This window comes from Protopterus annectens, chromosome 5.part0 (assembly GCF_019279795.1).
Source record: "Protopterus annectens isolate FY-2018-M chromosome 5.part0, PAN1.0, whole genome shotgun sequence".
NCBI classification, from domain to species: Eukaryota; Metazoa; Chordata; order Ceratodontiformes; family Protopteridae; genus Protopterus; species Protopterus annectens.
In genome coordinates, this window is record NC_056735.1 from 650,500,513 (window position 1) to 650,523,297 (window position 22,785).

The 22,785-nt window shown below is 41.3% G+C and overlaps 1 protein-coding gene across 1 annotated transcript in view; it reads left to right on the top strand.

The window, feature by feature from the left end:
* MOSPD2 (motile sperm domain containing 2) overlaps positions 1–22,785 on the top strand; it is a 980,078-nt gene that overhangs the window by 314,324 nt on the left and 642,969 nt on the right. The window contains exon 6 of the mRNA XM_044071848.1: positions 16,965–16,993. Coding sequence (XP_043927783.1) covers positions 16,965–16,993 — 29 coding nt within the window. The remainder of the gene's footprint in view (positions 1–16,964; positions 16,994–22,785) is intronic.

A 22,785-nucleotide genomic window follows, 5' to 3' on the forward strand; every position in this document is an offset into this window, starting at 1 on the left:
GTGAAAAAAAACAAAAAAATCAAAAAAAAGCCTTTGACAGGTCAAGAAATACAGCAGAGGAGAAAAGGCCATTGTTTTTATGTTGGAGAATGGTGTTAGTGAAGGAGAGCAGAGCAGGTGTGGTTTGAAACCATGCTGTGTGTAGGAGAGGAGATTATTGTCTAGGAGATAATTGGAGATCTGTGAGTTGATACTTTTTTCGAGTATCTTGGAGAGAGGCGAGAGGATGGCAATGGGGCGGTAGTTGGAGATGTCTGTTGAGGGGCCGCCTTTGTGTAGGGGTATGATGTGGTATATTTTCCATTAGGTTGGCACATAGGACTCTGATATGCAGCAGTTGATTAATATAGAGATGGGATAAGCTAAAACATCAGCTGCTACTTTTAGGTATTCTGTGGGCAGGTTGTTAGCTTGCTAGTCTTGTAGGTTTAAGTTTTGTCAGTAGCTTTTTTATGCTGGAGGTGGGTACTGTGGAAAGGAAGAAGGGAGGGGAGGGGTAGAGTTGGTTTGGGTGTGGGGAGTGTTGATGTAGGGAAGTGTTTTTAGTTGGGGATAGAACAGTCGCTGTAAAATGTTGGTTGAAAGAGTCAGCTATGCTACAGTGGAGAGAGGGGTGGTTGGTGGGTGGGGGGGGTGTTTACCTTCACTGGCCAGAGGATAGAGTTAATTGTGGACCAGAATTGCTTTGGGAGGAGTTTAGGGATGTCTGATTGAAAAAGGCTTTGTCTGCTTTTACTTGCTGTTTGATTTTGTTACGTAGTTCAAGGAATAGTTGCGTATCTGAGGGGTTTTTGGTTGTGCGCTGTTCCCATATTTTATCCCTGGATTTCATAGGGTCTTTGGTGATTTTTTGTAGCCAGGGAGATTTTTTAGTTCGGATTTTGGTGCATCGTTGAGGGGTATGGGAGTTAAGGATGTTGTGGAAAGTGCTGTTAAAGTGGTAGACTGCTTCATCTTGGTTGAGGTATTTTAGGGGTGACCAGTTTTTTTTTGTAGGGAGGTGGTGAAGGAGCTGGAGCTGAAGTTAGCTTTGTAGCGAATGTGTCGGTGGACAATGGGTTTGCTGCTATTTATGTGGTGTTTTAGCAGGAAGCTTGGGGAGTGGTCACTTAGGGAGTCAGGTAAGGAGCCTGCCAGATAACGATCTTTGACTAGGGCCCAATCAAGAATAGTGTGATTATTGGGTTTTTTATTTATCCTGGTTGGGGATTGTATAAGCTGTGAGAAGCCATGGAGATCTAAGTGGAGTGCTGGGGTTTACTGTTGCAGGATAGCCAGTTGATGTTAAAGTTACCAAGTATGATCGTTTTTTGGGGTAGGGAGAGATTGGCCCAGTTTAATAGGTTTTCAGGGGGGGGTATATTTTGGCCTGGAGGGAAGTAGCAGCCTATTAAGTTGATTGCTTTCTTAGGATTTAAATTTAGGGTAGCATAGAGAATTTCTTCCTCATCAAGCTGGGGAGCTGACTGGGTGAGAATTTGGATATTGAAGTGATGTTTATACATCAGTGCCACTCCTCCTCCTTTTCTGGATATTCTGTCCTTGCGGAGAATGTTGTATCCAGGTGGGAGTATTTCTTCACTTTTGTTGTGAGGTTTAAGCCAAGATTCAGTTAGGATAAGGATGTCAGGGGAATACAGGTGTATGTATGCCTGGAGGTCTTGGATTTTGTTACAGATGCTTCTGATGTTGAGAGACATAATGAGGAGGTCTGTTGGTTTTTTATTAAGTGTGATTTGGGTTATAGGGGAGCTGTTTGGAGGGGGGTTTTGTGGAGAGGTTGGAGAAATTAGGGCCAGGGTTAGGGTGCACGTCTCCACTGAGAGTAAGTTTTGGGAGAATGCGGAGGATATGTTTTATATATGCATTGAAATGCTTGTGGTATTTTAAGAATAATTTGCATTCAGATGAGGTGCAGGCTTGGTAATTAGGTAGGTGTGGTGGAAGGAGGCATTTTGGGGTTGGAGTAGTGAAACTGTGTGGTGGGAATTTGAGAGGGGTAGTTGACAGAGTGCAATGGAAGTGGTTTGGAGAATTGACTGAAATGTTTTTGTAAGATGTAGTAAATGCTAGAATAGTGCAGCAGGGGATTATAATTGTAGTAGTTAGTGACAAGACTGCGTTGGGATTAGGATGTATGATAAGTAGGAAGGAGGAGTAGAGGGTTGGAGATTATGGGAGGTATGAGTTGATTGGTTGGATATTAGTGGGAGTGATCTTTTGCTAGATTAAATTTGAGTACAACTGGGGTGGGAGAGATTTGGGCGTGGGGAGTGGAGCGGAGTGAGCAGAGAGAACTGAGTGGGCTAAAACCTTTGGCAAGGATTGCAGGGTAAGTGGTAAATATAGTCTATTTGGGCTATACTTGATTTCTGTAGCCAAATTCAAACTTTTCCACTGGGAATGACTGTAAAGGAAATTATTAGGCAGTGCCGTAAAGGTGGGGTTGGCTACAGAGAGTTTCAGGTGGGGACAGCGTTGGTCTGATTGTGTGCTACCCTACGTATAAGAAAAGTTGAACACATGCACTGTTCTTTGCAGGGTAATGTAAATGGGAGTAAGTCAGCAGAAACCCAAGATTACCCAAGTAGAAATAAAGATTTCAAGTCCTGCAAGGAAAGGGGGGGGGGGTGCAGGTCCTAGAGTGCAAGTCTCAGAATGGTATTGTACAAAGTACAAAGCGTCAGGAATACAAAGATATTTAAATGTAAACCTACACAGGGTGCTTGTAAGACACCAGAAGATAAACTTTTAAAGTATCCTGTTTAACTGAGAGGCAGCTTGCGATAGATCCAGAGAACAGGAATCAGCACACTGTTGCAGTATAACTCTAAGTAGCTGGTAGGTAGAGTAACTGCAAAAGAAAAAAAAAGAGAAAGTAAGCATATAAAACTACAGTTTCTTAGCAAAGAGGGTCAGGATAGAACAGATAAGAAATGAGGACACTGTTTTTTATACTTAAAAACTAGTACAATGATTAGAGCAGTTGAGAGGGATGTTGATTGTGTTTCACTGTTGCAGTCATTACAATTGGGTTATCCTGCTGGCAGGCTACCCGCAGTCGGCCCGAGTTCCAAAGTCTGGGTCCGGCGTCGGTTGCTGTCACCTCCTCCCTGATGTCAGTGTGCCAGGGGTATAAAAGATGCAGCCGATGCATTTTCTTCAGTCTTTCTTGCCGTGCGGTGCCCGAAGCAAAAGCAGTTCGCAAGTGCCGGTTGGCCGACTCCTGAGATTTTCAAATTCTAATTTCAGATCCGAAGTCTTCATTAAAGCTAAGTACCCCATTGGGGAAACTTTTTTCTTGCTCCACACTGATGTCAGAAAAAGTTAATAATTGTATTTCTTGTGGGAAGCAAATACCTCATAAGGATTTTCATTCTTACTGTATTCCTTGCCTAGGCCCTGACCACGACGTTGCTAGTTGTCGGTTTTGTGCTAGATTTAACCAATGCACTATTAAGCATCAGTACGATTTTGCATTTCATTACTTTGGCAGAAGATTCAATTATGTAATGCCGTCAGAACAGCCGACTACCAGCGTTTATAAAAAGTGCAAAGAAAAAGAAGAGGACAGGCATCCGAGGTCCAAAACCGACGACGAGGCTTCTGTTAGGCCCCTGATGCCCGCTATCTCAGAGCCACAGGATGCTTCCAACTCCCACGTGGAGCCGACTAGGCCGCTGGAAACTCAAGGTATTGGACACTCGGAAACTATTCCCTCAGATGGGTCTGGAGCCGCTGAGCAGGCATCGGCTTCTGAGGGTGTTTGCAGGCCTACACAGTTATATGTAAAACCAACTTCAGCTTCAAAGGCAAAGACTAAAGCAGCTCTAAAGACAAAGAAACAAGTACAGCATTCTCCTGGCAGGCCTCCATGCCTAAAAAACAGATGCTTAAAATGGCTGAAGACCTAATTATTTGATCAGGGGTTCCCATCCCCCTCCTGATAAGAGGCCTACGCAAGAGATAGAATATGAATCTTCAGATCAGGTTTCCATTCCCTCTGATTCCTCTTCTGAACAGTAATATTCCCTTCCTTCCTATGAGGATTCTGATGCGGAAGAATCTATCCCTTCAGCCTCTCCTCCTGAGGATTATTCTTTTGGGGGAGACCCTGCAAACTATGAGGGAGCATTTCCACTGGGAGAGAGCCAAGATTACTCAGAATCCAAGAAAAGGCTCAGAGACTTTCTTTTATTACCTCAACACAGGCCCCTTGCTATTCCTCCTGTTTTAGACATTGCAGATGATGTATTTTCAGAGTCCATTCTGTCTCCTGACTCTTTACCACCAGCTCTTGTTAAGCCAGATAGATACTACAGGGTTCCTGATTCACATAAATTTCTTTACAAAAACCCTGCTGCTGACCCAGAAACTATTTCTCAGGGTCCAAAGGGGATCAAGGCTTCCACTGCAAAAAACCCTATCCCCTCTGATAAGGATTCAAGGGCCCTGGACAGATGGGGGAAAAATGATTTATACTTCCGCTACCTTGGCTGTAAGAGCTTTACACTGTCAGTTTCATATGCTTAAATATCAGCAATATCTTATGTCACTGCTTAAACAGAAAATGTTGGCTAATTCAGAATGTGCAGAAAACAAAGAAATGCAGGATTTATTGCATGCAGCTGAACAAGTGGAAAAGCATACTTTGCAATGTCTGCAGGGCCGCAGTTACAGGTTCTGTCATTAGGAGGCATGCTTGGTTAAAAGAACAGAATCTGCCCAATCATGTTAAAGCAAAACTACTAGATGCTCCCTTACAACATGATACTTTGTTTGGTGTTAAAGCAGAAGAGGTGTTGAAGAAAATGGAGGACAAAGCTAAATCTATGCAAACAGTGAAGGATTTCTTACAGGTACAGCCTCCCAGATTTAGTAGGAACTGGCCTACAAAGAATTGGTCCTTTCCAGTGTCAGACAGGTCGCAAGGAGGCAGATACAGATGCCCCAGAGGCAGATCACAGCCCCAAGGCTCATACAGGCCTAAACAATGGGGTGCTTCTATCTCCAAAAGTGGAGAGGAAATATCACAGCCATACAGGAAATAGACTCAATGACTTCCCCCTGCCAGCACCAAGCACTTATCTTCTGGCAGCTCCTTTGGGGGGAAAACTAGCACTTTTTTCACAAAATTGGCACATGGTCACCCAGGACAAATGGGTCTTAAATATCGTATCTCAAGGCTACAGGTTCCACTTTCACACCCTGCCAAGCCCAAACGGTATGCCAGACCTGCCACAAAACCAATGGACAGAGGCACAAAAACAAATTTTTGCTCTCATGGACATGAGAGCTATTCAGAGAGTACCACAGCAAGAACAGGGACAATGATTTTACTCAAGACTTTTCCTGGTACCCATAAAGGACAAAGCCTGGAGACCAATACTGGACCTGTCAATCCTAAATACTTTCCTGGATGTTCCAAAATTCAAAATGTTAACACTGCAGCAACTTCTATCCATGCTGGGCAGGAAGGCTTGGCTAGTTACTTTGGACCTCAAGGAGGCATACCTGCATGTCCCAATCAGACAATCTTACAGAAGATACCTCAGATTCATAGCTGGCTCAATGCATTACCAATTCTCTGCACTGCCCTTTGGCTTATCTACTGCACCCAGGGTCTTCACAAAATGCCTGGCACCAGTAATTGCATTTTGCAGACAAAAAGGAATTCAAATATATCCCTACTTGGACGACTGCCTTATTCAAGCAGAGAGCAAGGACATTCTACTAAAGCATCTGGCATTTGTAAAAAGATTACTAATTTGCCTAGGGTACACAGTAAACGAAAAGAAATCAAAACTAGTGCCCTCTCAAGAGATATTCCTGGGTACAAGCTTAAATACAACTGCCCAGATGGCTTATCTCAAGCCAGACAAACAAAGGCAACTGACTCATTACTTTCAAATGATGCAACAAAGACCCAGCTCCCTGCAAGAAAAATTCTGCAGGCCCTGGGCTTCATGGCAACCTGCATTCTACTAATTCCATATGCAAGACTGCATATGAGGAAACTACAATGGTATCTAAAAAGTGTTTGGACTCAACATTGCCACAGCCTGGAAACAATAACTCTTAATTCCCTGCCTGCAACAGGAGTTTCGATGGTGGGCACTGGCCTGTCACCACAACAAGGGAGAGCCTTTCACCTTACCCACAGTCAGGCAGACAATAACAACAGATGCATCAGATTATGCCTGGGGGGAACACATGGCAGGAAAATGTATTCAAGGCATGTGGCCCAAGTAACAAATGCATCTTCACATCAAACAAAAATAGATGCTAGCTGTACAGAATGCCCTGACAGCCTTTCAAGGATCTACTACATCCAGGACAACTATTACTAAAGACGGACAATACCACAGTTATGTGGTACATAAACAAGCAAGGGGGTACACATTCCTACCCCCTATCAAGTACATCTGCAGGCACAATTCCTGCCAGGAACGAAAAATACACTGGCACTCTAAATGAGCAGAAATCTCATGGATCCTCACGAATGGAAACTGAATCCACAGGTCTTCAGCATGATAACAAGGAAATGGGGACGCCCAGACATAGATCTTTTTGCCTCCCCTCACAACTGATAACTACAGAGATTCTGCACAAGAACTTATCACTCACAAGCATGGAAAGTGGATACTCTATCATTCAGCTGGAAAACCCTGACAGTTTATGCCTTTCCACCACTGCCTCTTCTTCCCAGGTGCTCCTAAAAGTCAGACAAGAGAAGCCAAAAATGATCCTGATTGCCCCAGACTGGCCATGCCAGCACTGGTACCCAATCCTAAAGAGCTTGTCTCAAGGCCCAGCCTGGCCTTTACCTCAAATTCCTCATCTTCTGACTCAACAAAACAATCAGGTTCTGCACAGTCAACTCAGAACCTTAAATCTGGCTGCATGGCAGATAATATAGCCACTCAGACCACACCTCTCTCTAAAGCTGTTATGGATGTCGTTTTAGAAGCCAGGAGGCCCAGCACTAGGAAATCTTATGCAGGAAAATGGAAGAGATTCTGTGCTTGGAACCAGGCACAAGGACTCGAACCACTTGTTTCAAATGTACCTCAGATTTTACAGTACCTAATTGAGATGCTGGACAAAGGCCTATCCTTCTCATCAATTAAGATCCATGCATTTCAGCTCATTTCAGCTCATTACAATACGGAACCTCCTATTTTCTCTCATCCGCTACTAAGACAGTACCTCAGAGGGGCAAAAAACATAAGATCCCCGAGGTGAGCACCAATACCTACTTGGGACCTCAACTTTGTTTTAGAAAAACTCACACTGCCTCATTTTGAGCCATCCAATACAGCTGATATAAAATTCTTATCATGGAAAACTGCTCTGCTCCTAGCAATAACTTCAACAAGAAGAGTCTCAGTTACAGGCATTAATGGCAGTGGAACCTTTCATCATTTTTCATCAGGACAGGGTCTCTCTAAGGACAAGCCCAACATTTATGCCAAAGGTAGTATCCAGTGTGGCTCTTAACCAAACCATTCATTTGCCAACATTCTATCCAAATCCCCAGAATAAAGGGGAGAGACTTCTGCATGCTTTGAACATACACAGACAGCTACAATTCTACTTGGACAAAACAAAAGCTTTCAGAAAAACTGAGCAACTGTTTGTAGCTTATGCTGCAGGATCACAAGGAAAGCCTATCTCAAAGCAGATTATTTCAAAATGGATAGGACACTGCATTTGCTTCTGCTATTGACAACATGGCAAAACAGTGCCTAAGAGCATTAGCCCACATTCTACCAGAGCAGCAGCCACTTCAGCAGCCTTCCTCAGAGGAGTACCAATCAAAGACATTTTAGAGGCTGCAACCTGGAGTTCACTGCACACTTTCACCAAGCACTACCACTTACCTCTCTACTCTAAATCCAGAGCAGGCTTTGCCACTGCAGTTCTGCAAGGCCTGGTAGCCTCTCCTAATCCCATTTAGGCCCAGCCACCCAACCTCAGCTTTGGGATTCAACCCAAGTGTAATGACTGCAACAGTGAAACACGATGAACATAGTACAGTTGTGTACCTGCCATAAATGTAGATGTTCGAGTGTATTCACTGTTGCAGTCCAGGTTACCCATCCACCATCCCCCTTTTCTTTGCTGGGACTTTTCTGTACTTCTCAGTTCTATACAACCTATGTGGTGTATTTGCTTGTAGATGAAGGAAATGTTTATTTAAGTACATGCATGCTTTTTGGCATAATTTTTTCAGCCTACCTATTTAGGGGCACCTGACATCTGGGGCAAGAAAAACTAAAGAAAATGGCGTTGGCTGCATCTTTTATACCCCTGGCGCACTGACATCAAGGAAGAGGTGACAGCAACCGACGGCGGACCTAGACTTTGGAATTTTGGCCGACTGTGGGTAGCCTGCCAGCAGGATAACCCAAGTGTAATGACTGCAACAGTGAATACACTCGAACATCTGCATTTATGGTAGGTACACAGCTGTACTTTACACTTAATCTCTTTAAGGAATGTGCACTTGATTTCTTTCTGAGACCAATCCCTCAATGCTAGGCTTAGCTCTAATATCTGTACAAGGATATATTTCGGCTCTAATTACCTGATTTAATTAAATTTCTAATAAAGTCAGAAGCGCTTATAAAAAGATATGAATAAGCTCGATAGATCGCAAAAGTATTGCTGTCCCAATTTTATTCAAACCCAATGTGGCTACATCATTAACATGATGAACGCTGCAGTTTAAATATGATAACAGGGAATATGGGGGAAGTATAACATGGCCTCCATTCACTGATATAGCAGTGCAGGAAAGCAAGTATTAAATTTTAGGTTCTACCGGGTTATTTTAGCCAGAGTCAGTTACAGATGGAGTTTGTAACAATACTTTGGTGAAGCACTATATAAGGAGAAAACAAAGGAGGCCATAGAACTGTATCTGCAGCAAAATAATGTATGCTGGCTAGATTCAGCAAACGCAGACAGAATATTGTATATGATCATAAGGCTTAAGGGGTCTCGCGTAAGTCAGTTAATTGGGGTATTATTGTATACTAAAGCCCATGCTTTCTATACCCAAAAGTCCAGAAAGGGTTTTCAATGTTGACTAACATGCAGATACATTCTGCTTTAAACCTCAGCCAAACCTTGCATTAACAACAACCTAGTTCTTCTTGTTGTGAGGTCTGACTGGAGAGGTGAATACAACATATATACCTGGATAAATGCTTTCTGGCAAATATAAATCAAGCAACATCAACAAATTTTAAGATAGAGCAAATATCTTCGCTTCGAATACCCCGGTTGCATTCCCTCATTTATTTTTCCTGCCAAGGCATTCTGAACAGCTGAGTAACAGAAAACACTCAAGCATGAAACTGTTGTTTGGCTTTAAGGAGCTTCATAAAAACTTCTTGTGCCATCTTTATAGCAGCCTATTCAAGCTTTTCAAACAAAATATTTCTGCAGATATGACGATGCTTTGCACTCATCTGTGATCTCTGACTCAAGAGTCAGTAAATAGATAAATGCATTGTTTCTGTTTACAGTCTTATAGCTGCTGTGAAGTAGGGTGACTTTGCTGTATGGTCATACGGGGTTAGGCACAATCAGTCACTAATCTAGTGTTAAGAAAAATCCTTTCTGTCAGAACCAAATACATTTGCTGATGTATACTATATTTCAAAAAAGTTATTTTTTATTACGGATACTTTAAAGCAAGAAGCACGTGTGTGTGTAGTAAGTTGGATTTTGGAATGTTGAGAAATGTTTGTAAAGTAGTTAATTATGTAAATAGTGTCTTCTTATTTATTTCAGATATTTGTAGATTGTGGTTAAACACAGGTAGAGATCTGAGAGAGGCGACACTCACCTTACCTTATCTTTGTCCTAAATTTTCCTCATTCAAGGGAAGCAATCCTGTCTGCTTTCACTCCTACTGCCTATTTCTACTTAAGATAACTCATTTCCCTGTAAACTCTTCTTACTCTAATAATTACATGACTCTCTCATCCCACTAGTTACTTGGATAAATGTTATTGATAGACTCATGGAATATAAAAGGGTTGCAAAATAATACAAAAAGGAATCTAGTTTTATACTTAATCCAAAAATCTTTGTTTGAAATTACTCTTATACAAGAAACACACATGACTACGGCCCAATGGACAAATGATGCTAGAAAGAAATGGATAAAACAAACTAACAGCTGGTGATAGCACGGTCTCCAAGGGGGTAGCAATAATAGCTGGGATCCAAATGGAAGATTGTGTTACCTAACATGCTCTACTCCGTCCTACAAAAAAGAAATACTTTTATTAAATGTTTATGGTCACTGTATACATCAGTCTTTGTTCCTATACGAAATCTTTACGCTCATTGAAAAATTCAACAATTATCTACTGATCCTTGGTGGGGACTGGAACACTACAATCAGACCAGAATTAGAACCTGTAAAATCAATAAACAACCCATAAATACTACTAATACTTTGAGAGCTATGATGGAAGTCTTTAACTTGTTTGATCCTTTGATTCTTCTCTGCCTACCATAAATCCTGGTCCAGGATAGACTTCTTTCTAATATCAACTTTTTGTGCCTCCTGTGATAAAATATATGATATAATATATAGCAGTGACCCCAGAACTATCTCTGACCATGCCAAAATTAGCCGACAACTAAATATATGTAAACATATCCATCTGAATTCCATCCCGACAAATTGGTCCCGTAATCCAAACCACCTGAACAACATGACTCTCCATAGAGAAATTCAAGAATTCCTGTCACAGACATTTACCTCCTTTGAAATGTCTGATATACCTCTAGATATTCAGTGGGTGGCTGCCAAAGCTACTTTGAGGTATTCTTATTCAAAAATCCTCTATAATTAAAAAAAAACAATCTAAATCCAGCACTTTGGTGCTAGAAACAGAACTAAAAAAGCTAGAATTAGAACTCCAAACCAAGTTCTCTTCTGACATTGAGAAATAAATATCCACCATTCAAAAACAACTTCGCAAACTACACCTTAATCAATACTCACTTGTGGAATCCAGACTTATCCATAAGTATGCTGAATGGGCGCAAACGCCTTCGAAAATCCTGGCTAGGATTATAAATATGAGACCCCCACCTACTACAATAAAACATATTATTCATAAGGGTCGCTCCTATTTCACTGATAAGGAAATCATTCAGGTCTTTCAGGAAGTATGTGAGGAAATGTATAGTCCCCAAACACTTCAATCAGTAGGCCTTCAGGACTCTCTCCTAAATGAATTACACTTTTCAAAAATAAGTGATAATCACTTTAAATTACTTAAGGCACCTATAACCTGGAATGAAATTTCGTTGGCCATAAACAAGCTGAAACCAGGTAAAGCCCAAGGCCCAGATGGCTGTGTCAGAATTGTATAAGTCCTTCAAGCAAACACTTGCCTCCATTCTTCTTAATGTTTATAATTACATTATTCAGTTTGGTATATCGGATTTATATCTCTACAATTCCAAGACCATTTTTATACCAAAATCAAATGACGATAACGTTAGCACAAATGACTACCGTCCAATTGCCCTAATTAACATTGACATAAAGATTTTATCATCTATCGTAGAAAATAGACTAAAAAGCATATTACCACATATTATATCTCATAACCAACTTGGTTTCATGAACCATAGACATGTTTGGGATAACACTTTAACCATTGAAGCCATAAAATGTATAACAAATCATGACAAATCCCCCAAATATGCTTTATCTGTTGATGCCCAAAAAGCTTTTGATCGGGTAAATTTAAAGTTCCTCTTTAAAACCTTGAAATACTTCTCCATCCCTGATGAATTTATCAAAGTGGTTACAACCCTCTATACTAAAGCCTCCACTACCCTCAATATAAACAAAAAAAAAACTCCATGCCAATTCAGATTATAAACGGTACAAGACAGGGCTGCCCGCTCTCACCCTACCTATTTAATATTTATCTTGAAGTATTATTGCTAAATCTAAGCTAGAAAACATTTCACTGCTCAATATACTTATACAAAATACAAGTGAATTATACCGCCTTTGCAGACTATGTATCTATTTAGAACTTCCCTCAACGGAACTTAAATTCTAAACTCAATAGACAAATTTTCACAAATCTCAAATTACACCATCAACCCTAACAAATCAATAATCTTTCCGCTAAACCCCCTTGGTCATAAAGAATTCTTTATTCCAGAAACATCAGTCAAAGTTAACTATTCTCTAAAATATCTGGGTATAACCTTTGCTCACCCTCAACAAGAGCTAATCAATGGTAATTTGTACAAGACATGGTCTAAAGTCACTGAAGATCTCACAAGATGGAAGAGTCTAAACCTATCTCTTCTCTCAAAAGTAGCTATTATAAAAATGAATATTCTCCCCAAACTTCTTTTTCACTACTCCGCCCTTAACCTAAACATTCCTAACACTTTTTTCTCAAAAGTAAATGTCACGCTGGGGAAATTTTTGTGGCACCCCACAAATGTTATAATCAGCTACAACAAACTTACACTTCCCAAAGACAGAGGAGGCCTGGCCCTTCCGGACTTTCTAACATATTACCGTATATACAATTATTGCCAGTCGTATTATACACATTGCTAACTTCCAACAATCAAACATGGACTGGAATCTCCTGTGGATAAAAATGTATAATGCACATATAAAAGTGTCCAATCTCAATCCTAGAGCAATTCTCTTAACAATAAAACTCTTAAAGAACAAAAAATTCACCCTATATTAATAAAAAATATCAATGGGTTTCAAACACTCATAACATCCCTTGGCTTGCAACACTCTCTAGCGATGGCCCAACCAATTCATCTTAATCCAAATCTCATATTGGGTAACAACTTGCTGAATCTTGATAGTTACCCTCTCATTAGGAACTGTACAGTTTGGGACTTCTATACAGCTCTCATTAGGAACTGTACAGTTTGGGACTTCTATACAGTCAGACTTACCATTTAATGACATTATATCCTCTCTGGCAGTGATTACAAAATACTATATAATCATTAAACAAATACTTTACCTAATTTCTTTGGTCACTGACACGAGGCCGGTTTCCCCACCAGAATACCAATTTTGCCAGACACTAATAACCCAGCTTTTATCGAGGTCTAAAATGTTATCCAAGGTCTATAGACTAGTAAAAATAAAACACCAAGACAATATATTATTCTCTAAATACTGGGATGGACAAAACAGGGAAATTACACTTAGCCAAAAACTTGATGCAACAATAAAATTAACCCAGGAGCGGCCTTAGGTCAGCTGGTGCCCTAGGCAAAGGGGCTCCACGGCGCCCCAACCCACAAAACCTGGTGCCCCCATCCTGGTCTACTTACACCAAATAAATATTGGAAAAGCGTCCCTGCTAGGGAGGCGCCCTAGGAAGCCGCCTAGTTGGCCTACACCTAAGGCCGGCTATGAATTAACCCCATTCAAAAAACTAATTTATACCCAGCTCATGATAAACAATAACGCCTATCACACACAGTCTTTTCTAAATAAAATTAACCCAAACACCTCACCTCTATGCCCAGCTTGCCCTAATTCTGTTGCAGACATATTCCACATTTTCTGGTCCTGTAAAAATGTATATATACTTTGGTGCTCCTTAAGAGCACGACTGGAGAAAATGGGATCTATGAAGTCAACCCTATCCTGGGAAATGGCGTTATTAAGTGTATATCCAGGTTCATTTAAGTCTGAAACTAAACATATTATTGTGATATTGTGTGCGCTACTCAAAACTTACATTACTTTAAACTGGCTAGACAGAGCCAAAATGTCCTGGAAGGACTTCCAATCGATGGCTGTTAAATATGTTTTGGCAAGTAAGCTAAAGACAACAAGCAAAAAAAAATTAAGCTACTTCCAGAAGTATTGTAGTAACCTCCTAGATGCTCTTAATCAACATCCTACTTAGGTAGACTTTCATCCCTTCTCTCAGTCCCTCGGGCCTCATCTTAATCCCCTGGTCTTCAACTCACCTTGTTCATGTGGAATACTAGTTATGTGGTAAATACCTTCTCTCTTTAATAGATATCTCTAACAGAACCCTTGAATGATTACATCTATCATGACCTCTTACGATATATTCTCCTACACTTGTGAGGGCACTATATTCCAACTTTCTTATACTAACATCCATTCATTTAGTGACAGTTGTATGTATATATTGTATGTAGTTAAATCAAATGGGTTTTAGGCGTACTGATATCTTCACACACCTGCATAAATAATTACCTGTCAGTAAACGTTTGTTACAACTATGATGTCCATCAAGGATGCATCTGCAGTCATAACATATGGGTTGTCCTGCCTCAGGCAGCCCTTCGGTCGGCCGGATTCCAAAGTCTGGGTCTGGCCTCGGCTGATGTCGCACTTTCCCCGACGTCATAGCTTCTGGGGTATAAGGGCATCAGCCGACGCCATTTTCCCCAGTCTTTCTTGCCGCGCAGTGCTCGAAGCAGAAGCTGTTCGCAAGTGCCGGTCGGTCAGATCCAGAGATTTCAGCTACCGAAGACTTCTAAAAAAGCTAAGTACCCTGTTGGGGACTCTTTCTTGCCTCAGCCGATGTCAGACAAAGTAAATAATTGTTTAACTTGTGGGAAACAAATACCTCATAAGGATTTCCATTCTTACTGCCTTCCTTGCTTAGGCCCAGACCACGACGTATCAGCATGTTTAGCCTGTGCCTCCTTCAACCGACGGACTCTTAGACGTCGGTCGGAGTTTGCAGAAGAGTTTTTTGGATCCGCTTTTGCATATAAAATGCCATCGGAGACTCCGACTACACATTTAGCCAAAAAACGCAAGGAAAAGGACCGACACTCGCCCGGTTTCGCTGAAACCACGGTTAGGCCTACCGCGAGTGTCTCGGTTTCGCTGAAACAGAGTCCTCGGTTCTTACTTCTGCGAAATCATACCTCCGACAACCGAGGCCAGAGAGGCCTCGGCTCGGCTACAGAAATCCCTACCAAGAAGCAAGCACAAGAATTGTCCGACACCATTCCATTGGACATTTCTACTCCTGCACGTGGAGCAGCTAGGCCCCCTGCTTCTATGTCTATTAAGGCCTTCTCCAGAGCTAAAGCAGCTAAAATTTCAAAAGCTTTACCTGCAAAAGCTACTTCTCAGAGACCTCCCTCAAGTTCTCAGATTCTCAGCCTTGCTGAGGACCTTATATCCATGATTAGGGGTTCCCAACCTCACCCAGACAGGGCCTCCCACCCTTCTCCTGACAAAAGGCCTAGGACTTGAACCCCCTGAACCTCTCTCCTCAGATTACTCCTCGGATGGATCTGATGTATCAGACCATCAGGAAGGGCCATATTCTCCTTATGAGGATTCAGATGCAGAAGACTCTATTCCTTCTGCCTCCCCTCCTGAAGAATTTTCATTTGGGGAAACTTTGCATTCAATGAGGGAACACTTTCAATGACAGGGTCAGGATTTCTCTGATTCTAGAAAAAGATTAAGAACCTTTTTACACTTACCACAGCATAGGCCTCTAGCCATACCATCTGTAGTTGATGATGCATATAATGATGTCAGTTCTACCCCTGACTATTCCCCCGGCCCCTGCCAAACCTGACGGATATTACAGGGTCCCGGATTCTCACTTCCATTTGTATAAAGCCCATGCTGCAGACCCAGAAACTATATCTCAGGGCCCAAAAGGTGTTGCAGCTGCCACTGCCAAAAACCCCCTACCCTCTGAAAGAGAGTCAAGAGCATTAGAGAGATGGGGAAAAAAGGTTTATACATCTGCTACTCTTTCTGCCAGGGCATTAAACTGTCAATTCCACATGATACAGTACCAGGAATATTTGTTAGATCAGCTGAATAAAAAGCTTTCTTCTACTGAACCTTTAGACCGAAAGTCCCTTCAGGATTTGGTACACAACTCTCAGCAGGTCAGTAATCATTTCTTAAAATGTGACTATGATGCACTGGAGGCTTCATTTAGATCAGCTATGACTGGGGCAGTAATTCGAAGACATGCCTGGCTAAAAGAGCAACCCTTGCCAGACCATGTCAAGGCTAAACTCCTAGATGCTCCAATGGAGAAACAAAGTTTATTTGGCTTCCCTGCACAGGAGATTGTAAAGAAAGTGGAAGAAAAAGCAAAATCTGTGCAAACAGTAAAGGATTTTCTGCAGGTACAACCTCCGAGGTTCAGCAGAAACTGGCCTTCAAAGAATTGGTCCTTTCCAGACACCTCCAGAGCACAGAGGGGCAGGAATAGATGCCCAAGAGGCAGAGGTCAATCAAAGGGTGCCTACAGGGGTCGTCAGTGGCAGCCTGCCAACCAGAGGAGTAGTGCCACAGCTACAACTACAACCACTTCCACAGGACAGACACAATGACTTGACTCTGATTCCGCCTACCAGGGAACAACTGGAAGCACCCTTGGGCGGAAAGCTGTCTTTATTCTCGAAAAACTGGTATTGCATTACAAAAGACAAATGGACATTGCAAACCATGGACAAAGGATACAGGTTTCACTTCCACACTTTTCCAAGAAGGAGCAGAATGCCAAACCTTCCACCAAACCAGAAGCCAGAGGCTTTAAGACAAATCCACAATTTACTTCAGATGAAAGCTATAGAAAGGGTACCATCTATGGAACAAGGCCAAGGATTTTATTCCAGACTATTCCTTGTACCAAGAAAAGAAAACCAATGGAGGCCTATTCTCGACTTGTCCGCACTAAACACATATCTCATTGTGCCAGAATTCAAGATGCTGACCCTACAGCAACTTCTTCCCATGTTGGGCAAGGAGTCTTGGCTGGTGACTCTAGATCTCAAGGAGGCATACCTGCACGTCCCTATACGACCAGATTGCAGAAGACACCTCAGATTTCTTGCAGGATCAGAGCATTATCAATTCTCAGCATTGCCCTTTGGCTTATCTACTGCGCCCAGAGTATTCACGAAATGCCTGGCATCAGTAATTGCACATTGCAGGCTTCAGGGAATTCAAATCTATCCATACCTGGACGACTGCCTAATGCAAGCGGACAACAAAACAAAACTAATAAAGGATTTGGCCTATGTCATGCACCTGTTACAGGCCTTTGGGATACACAGTCAACATCCAGAAGTCAAGACTAGTGCCATCCCAAAGGATAACATTTTTGGGTGCGGATCTGGACACAATGACTCAGATGGCTTTTCTCACAGAAGAAAAACAAAAGCAACTCCCAGTCTACTTCATGGCTTTGACAAGACAAACTCAGCTCACTGCAAGGAAAGTCCTGCAGGCCCTGGGTTACATGGCATCCTGCATAATCTTGATCCCGCATGCCAGGCTACATATGAGGAAATTACAATGGTACCTAAGGAATGTATGGTCTCAACACAGGCACAGTCTAGAAACCATGATCCCAATCATTCCATGCCTGAAAAAGGAATTCCTGTGGTGGGCTCAGGCCTGCCAGTCCAACAGAGGGTTGCCTTTCAACAAACCACAACCAAGGCAGACCATCACCACGGACGCCTCAGACCTAGGATGGGGAGCACACATGGAGGACAAGTGTATCCAAGGCCTATGGCCTCAGGACCAGCTGAACTTGCACATAAACCTAAAGGAGATGCTGGCAGTGAAACATGCAATCGAGACATTCAAATCATTCATCCAGCAAGGACATCTGCTGATAAGGACAGACAACACCACAGTCATGTGGTACATAAACAAACAGGGAGGCACGCATTCCTACCCTCTATGCAGTATGGCAATGGATCTGTGGAACCTAGGCCTGAATCTCAACATCCAGCTGCAGGCCAAATTCGTACCAGGAAAAGAGAATTCACTAGCAGACAGCCTAAGCAGAACTACCACGGATGCTCATGAATGGATGCTGCATCCAGACATCTTCAAAATCATAACAAGCAAATGGGGAATGCCAGAGATAGACCTGTTCGCCTCCCCACTCAACCACCAACTGAAGAAATTCTGCTCAAGAGTATACCACCCACAAGCCTGGAGGGTGGACTCTCTCTTTCAGCTGGAATGCCCTAACAGTGTATGCTTTTCCACCTCTCCCATTGATGTACAAAGTTCTACTGAAGATCAGGGAGGAACAGCCAAAGGTGATACTAATAGCTCCAGACTGGCCAAGGCAGCACTGGTACCGCTACTGAGAAGCATGTCTCGGCGAACTCATGGCCTCTACCCCTATGGCCTCTTCTTCTAACGCAGAACAACTTCAAGACCCTGCATCCAAACTTGAAAACACTGCAGCTAACTGCCTGGAAAATTGCTTAAAACAAAACAAAACTGTTTTATCTCAGAGGGTCAAGGACATTATCCTGGAGGCTCGCAGACCCTCCACAAGGAAGACATACTCAGCTAAATGGAAGAGATTCCTCATTTGGAGCGCATCAAAGGGTACAAATATCACACTGGCAAACCTAGCACACATCCTAGAATATTTAGCAGAACTGTTCCACAATGGCCTGTCCTATTCTTCCATTAAGATTCATGCTTCAGCAATTTCAGCAGAGTACAACATGGATCCACCTATCTTCTCTCACCCTCTCAGACAATTTTTAAGAGGGATCAAAAATGTAAAACCTCCAAGGAGACCCCCTCTGTCTACATGGGATCTCAATTTTGTGCTGGAAAAATTAACATTACCCCCTTTTGAACCAGCAGCATCAGCAGACTTACAGTTCTTATCTTGGAAAACTGCTTTCCTTCTGGCAATCACTTCAGCAAGAAGAGTATCTGAGTTACAGGCATTAATGGCAGTGCAGCCTTTCCTTATTTTTCACCAGGATAGAGTGTCTCTGAGATCCAATCCTACTTTCATGCCAAAGGTGGTATCCAGGGTATCCTTGAACCAAGCTATCCATTTGCCTACGTTCTTCCCTAACCCACAGAACAGGGGGGGAAAACTATTGCACACCTTGGATGTACACAGACAACTACGCTACTATCTGGACAGAACTAAAACCAGCAGAAAAACTGACCAACTTTTTGTAGCATATGCAACTGGAGTGCAAGGAAAAGCAATTTCCAAACAGACAATTTCAAAATGGATAGGAAATTGCATTTGTTTTTGCTACTCTTTTCATGGAAAGACAGCTCCTGAAAATATCAGGCCTCACTCCACAAGAGCCACAGCCACCACTACAGCTTTCCTACGAGGTGTGGCTACCAAGGATATTTTAGAAGCTGCTACTTGGAGCTCCGTGCATACATTTGCCAAGCATTACAATCTACCTTTATACTCCAGATCCCGAGCAGGTTTTGCAACTGCAGTTTTACAGGGGATCTTAACTACACCATCCTTATCTTAGTACCTCCTCCCCCAGTTTGGCTATGGTATTCTACCCATATGTTATGACTGCAGATGCATCCTTGAAGGACATAGTACAGTTTTGTACCTACCATAAATGTAGATGTCCGATAGGTATGCATCTGCAGTCAGGATTACCCACCCTCCTTCCCCTCTGTGGTACTCCTAGGGTGCTTACCCCATCTTCAGCTAGCTGGGGGAATCTATTATGGTGTATTTGTTTGTATGTATATATGTATATATTTATATATTGTTTGCTACTGTTTGGAATTTTCAACATTTTATCCAAATTTAGCCTTCCTAGAGGGCACCTGGCATCTGGGGCAAGAAACACTGAGGAAAATGGCATCGGCTGATGCCTTTATACCCCAGAAGCTATGACGTCGGGGAAAGTGCGACATCAGCCGAGGCCAGACCCAGACTTTGGAATCTGGCCGACCGAAGGGCTGCCTGAGGCAGGACAACCCATATGTTATGACTGCAGATGCATACCTATCGGACATCTACATTTATGGTAGGTACAAAACTGTACTTTATCTAATATCCTACTCACTTGTTTAAAGAATATAAATTTATTTTTTCTTTTTACTATATCAGAACTGACTATACTTGTTCCTAAGCAGAATGTATGAAGATTTTTCACTTTTTTGTTCTGAACCCGTTTGCATTGTGTGACTTATATTTGCTATGTACTTGTGTCTTTAAAAAAATGCTAATAAAAAATCAGATTGCAAAAAAAAAGTGAAGTGCCACACTTGCAAATATATTAGTTTTTGAAATATAATTGTAGTTTTCACTTTACCTCAGAAGAATGTATAAAAAACTGTAAAATATAAATATTTACTGTTTTGTTGCTTGTATGAGAATGGCTATTCATTTCACTGTAAAAGCAGTATTTTGTTCTCAAGAGTTAGCCTGCTATTTGAGGGGGACTTTGCTTTTTCTGACCATCATAAAGCACATGTAGAACCTTTGCCAGTGAAACCATCTTTCATTCTTTTAAAGGAAAGTGATTGAGTGATAGGAAAGAAGAGATGATTAAAAGAATTAAGAGTACCTTGGACTTGAACCATAGGCCAGTACTGGGAGATTTAGCTGATCGGGAAAACCTACAGCAGTATGAAATTAGTGAATGGAGAGAACTGTAAATTTATCAGTTCAATAGAAAATTGTTTAGGTATGCAAAATGTTTGAACTGTGGTAAAGCAAGATATGACTGAAAGATGTGTGAAGCATCCCTGCTCTGTCATTAAAGTTTCAAAGGTCACTGAAAGGACTGAAGAAGTAACTAAGTAAAACAGTTTTTGTTCTTATTTTGTATCAAAATATACTGATGGAAATTGTGTTATAACCCTAACGAACAAGGTCGAATGTGTTGCAAAGGTCCAAAGTTTTAATCACAGGCAACAAATAAAATAGTTAAAAATGTTAAGTCTAGTATCAACAATCCAAGTACAGTGTTAAGTGCTTTTCTTTAGGCAAACAATCTCCTAACTTCATCAGACAATGACTCCCTGGATACAATAAAATATTTAAATACCTAATCAAATAGCTAATTAGCACACTTTAACTTAATGTCATAGTTAAACGCATATTACTCACACTAAGCAAGCTTGTTGGTGTTCTGCTAGGAAAGGTGTAATTCTTATATAAGTTTTAAATAACATCAGTATAAATTTAATGAATAATAGCAAAATATATAAATCCCACCCAATTAAATATTATCAGTTGTTTACATAAAAACAACTCTCTACACTTTAAGAAAAGTAGAATAAAAAACATACAAGACTCCTAAAGTGCAAGTGTATCAGGAGGATTATTGTAAATCCAAAATTTTAATCACAGGCAACAAATAAAATAGTTAAAAATGTTAAAAAGGTGTCCAGTATCAACAATCCAAGTACAATGCTAAGGGTTTTTCGTTAGGCAAACAATCTCCTAACTTCAGACAATAACTCCCTGGATACAACATATTTAAATACTTAATCAAATAACTAATTAACACACTTTAACTTAATGTCATAGTTAAAGGCATATTACTCACACTAAGTAAGTTTACTGGCGTTATGTAGGGAAGGTGTAATTCTTATACAAGTTTTAAATAACATCAGTATAAATTTAATAAATAGAAAAATATATAAATCCCACCCAATTAAATATCAGTTGTAGACAGGAGGATTATTGTAAAATTATTAGATTTGTTGGCAATAATTAATGTAAAGCCAACAATAGCTATTACAGATGTTACCTCATAAGGCTCTTAAGTTTTAAAACACATAGTATGGAGCACATTTCATTAAGCCCCGGTGTATGGCATGCATTAAGTCTTAATTGCCAGAGAAGTTCTAATTTCTCAAGTCTAAGGGTAGGTGCCCCCCCCCCTCCCCTAAGATCTGTATCTATGGAGTCTATGACCCTAAACTTAAAAGTATAATTTGGATGTTCAATGCAATGTCTGGCCAAGGGGCTCTCTGTTTTCCTTCTAGTAATGTAGTAAACATGTTCATAAATTCTCTCCTTGAATTTGCGGTCAGTCTTACCTACATAAAACCCGGGGCAACACTGGCACTGGGCAAGGTAGACTATGGCCTTAGAGTTACAGTTAAACTTATTTTTCAGGAAATAGTCGTGTCCCCTGATAGTAAATTTTGACCCAGTGGTCACATGTCTATATTGGTTAAGTGCTTCACACTTAAATGTCCTTGGAAAACCTCTACTAGTTCTAATACTGCTCTCAGTGAGTTTTGTAGGTTCTTTCCTTTCCTCCAGGTAACAAGAGGTTTATCCCCTAGTTTACTTTGTATGTCTTTATCAGAAGTCAACAACTGACAATTCTTTCCCAGTATTGTTTTCAAAGCCACAAAGTCTAGTGAGAATGTAGTCACAAGACTCGAGTATTGCTCAGTTTGTGGCCTAGGACCATTTGTGGCTTTGGGACCCCCTGTTTCAACCTCTATTGTGGTGGTAGTTTCAGTCCTGTTGAGTCTAGTCATCTGAGATAGAATAGGTTTAAAGTAACCAGAAGCACGTTTTCCACTAACCTCCCATATGAGACCTGTAATCAAGTCATTGGGGTACCCTCTTTTGAGGAAAATAGACTTTAGCAGTTCACATTCATCAAAGAAGTGGTGATCTTCCATTGTCATCCTGGCCGCTTGTACTAATTGGCCCTTAACAATGCTCTTCTTCTGGTACGTGGGATGGAAGCTAGTGTAGTGTAAAAGTGAGTTTGAGTAAGTGCTCTTCCGGAAAAAACGTGCAAAATATTTTTTCCTAAATTTGTCTTTTGTTAATTCGACATCCAAAAAACTCAGTGTCTGTGTGGAAATTACTGGTAAACTTAAGAAAAGTAGTAGAACTATGAAAGTGTTCTAATATTCTGGTAGCTAAATCAGGCCCCCCTTTAATGATCATGAAGATGTCGTCCAAGAAATGAGTATAAAAA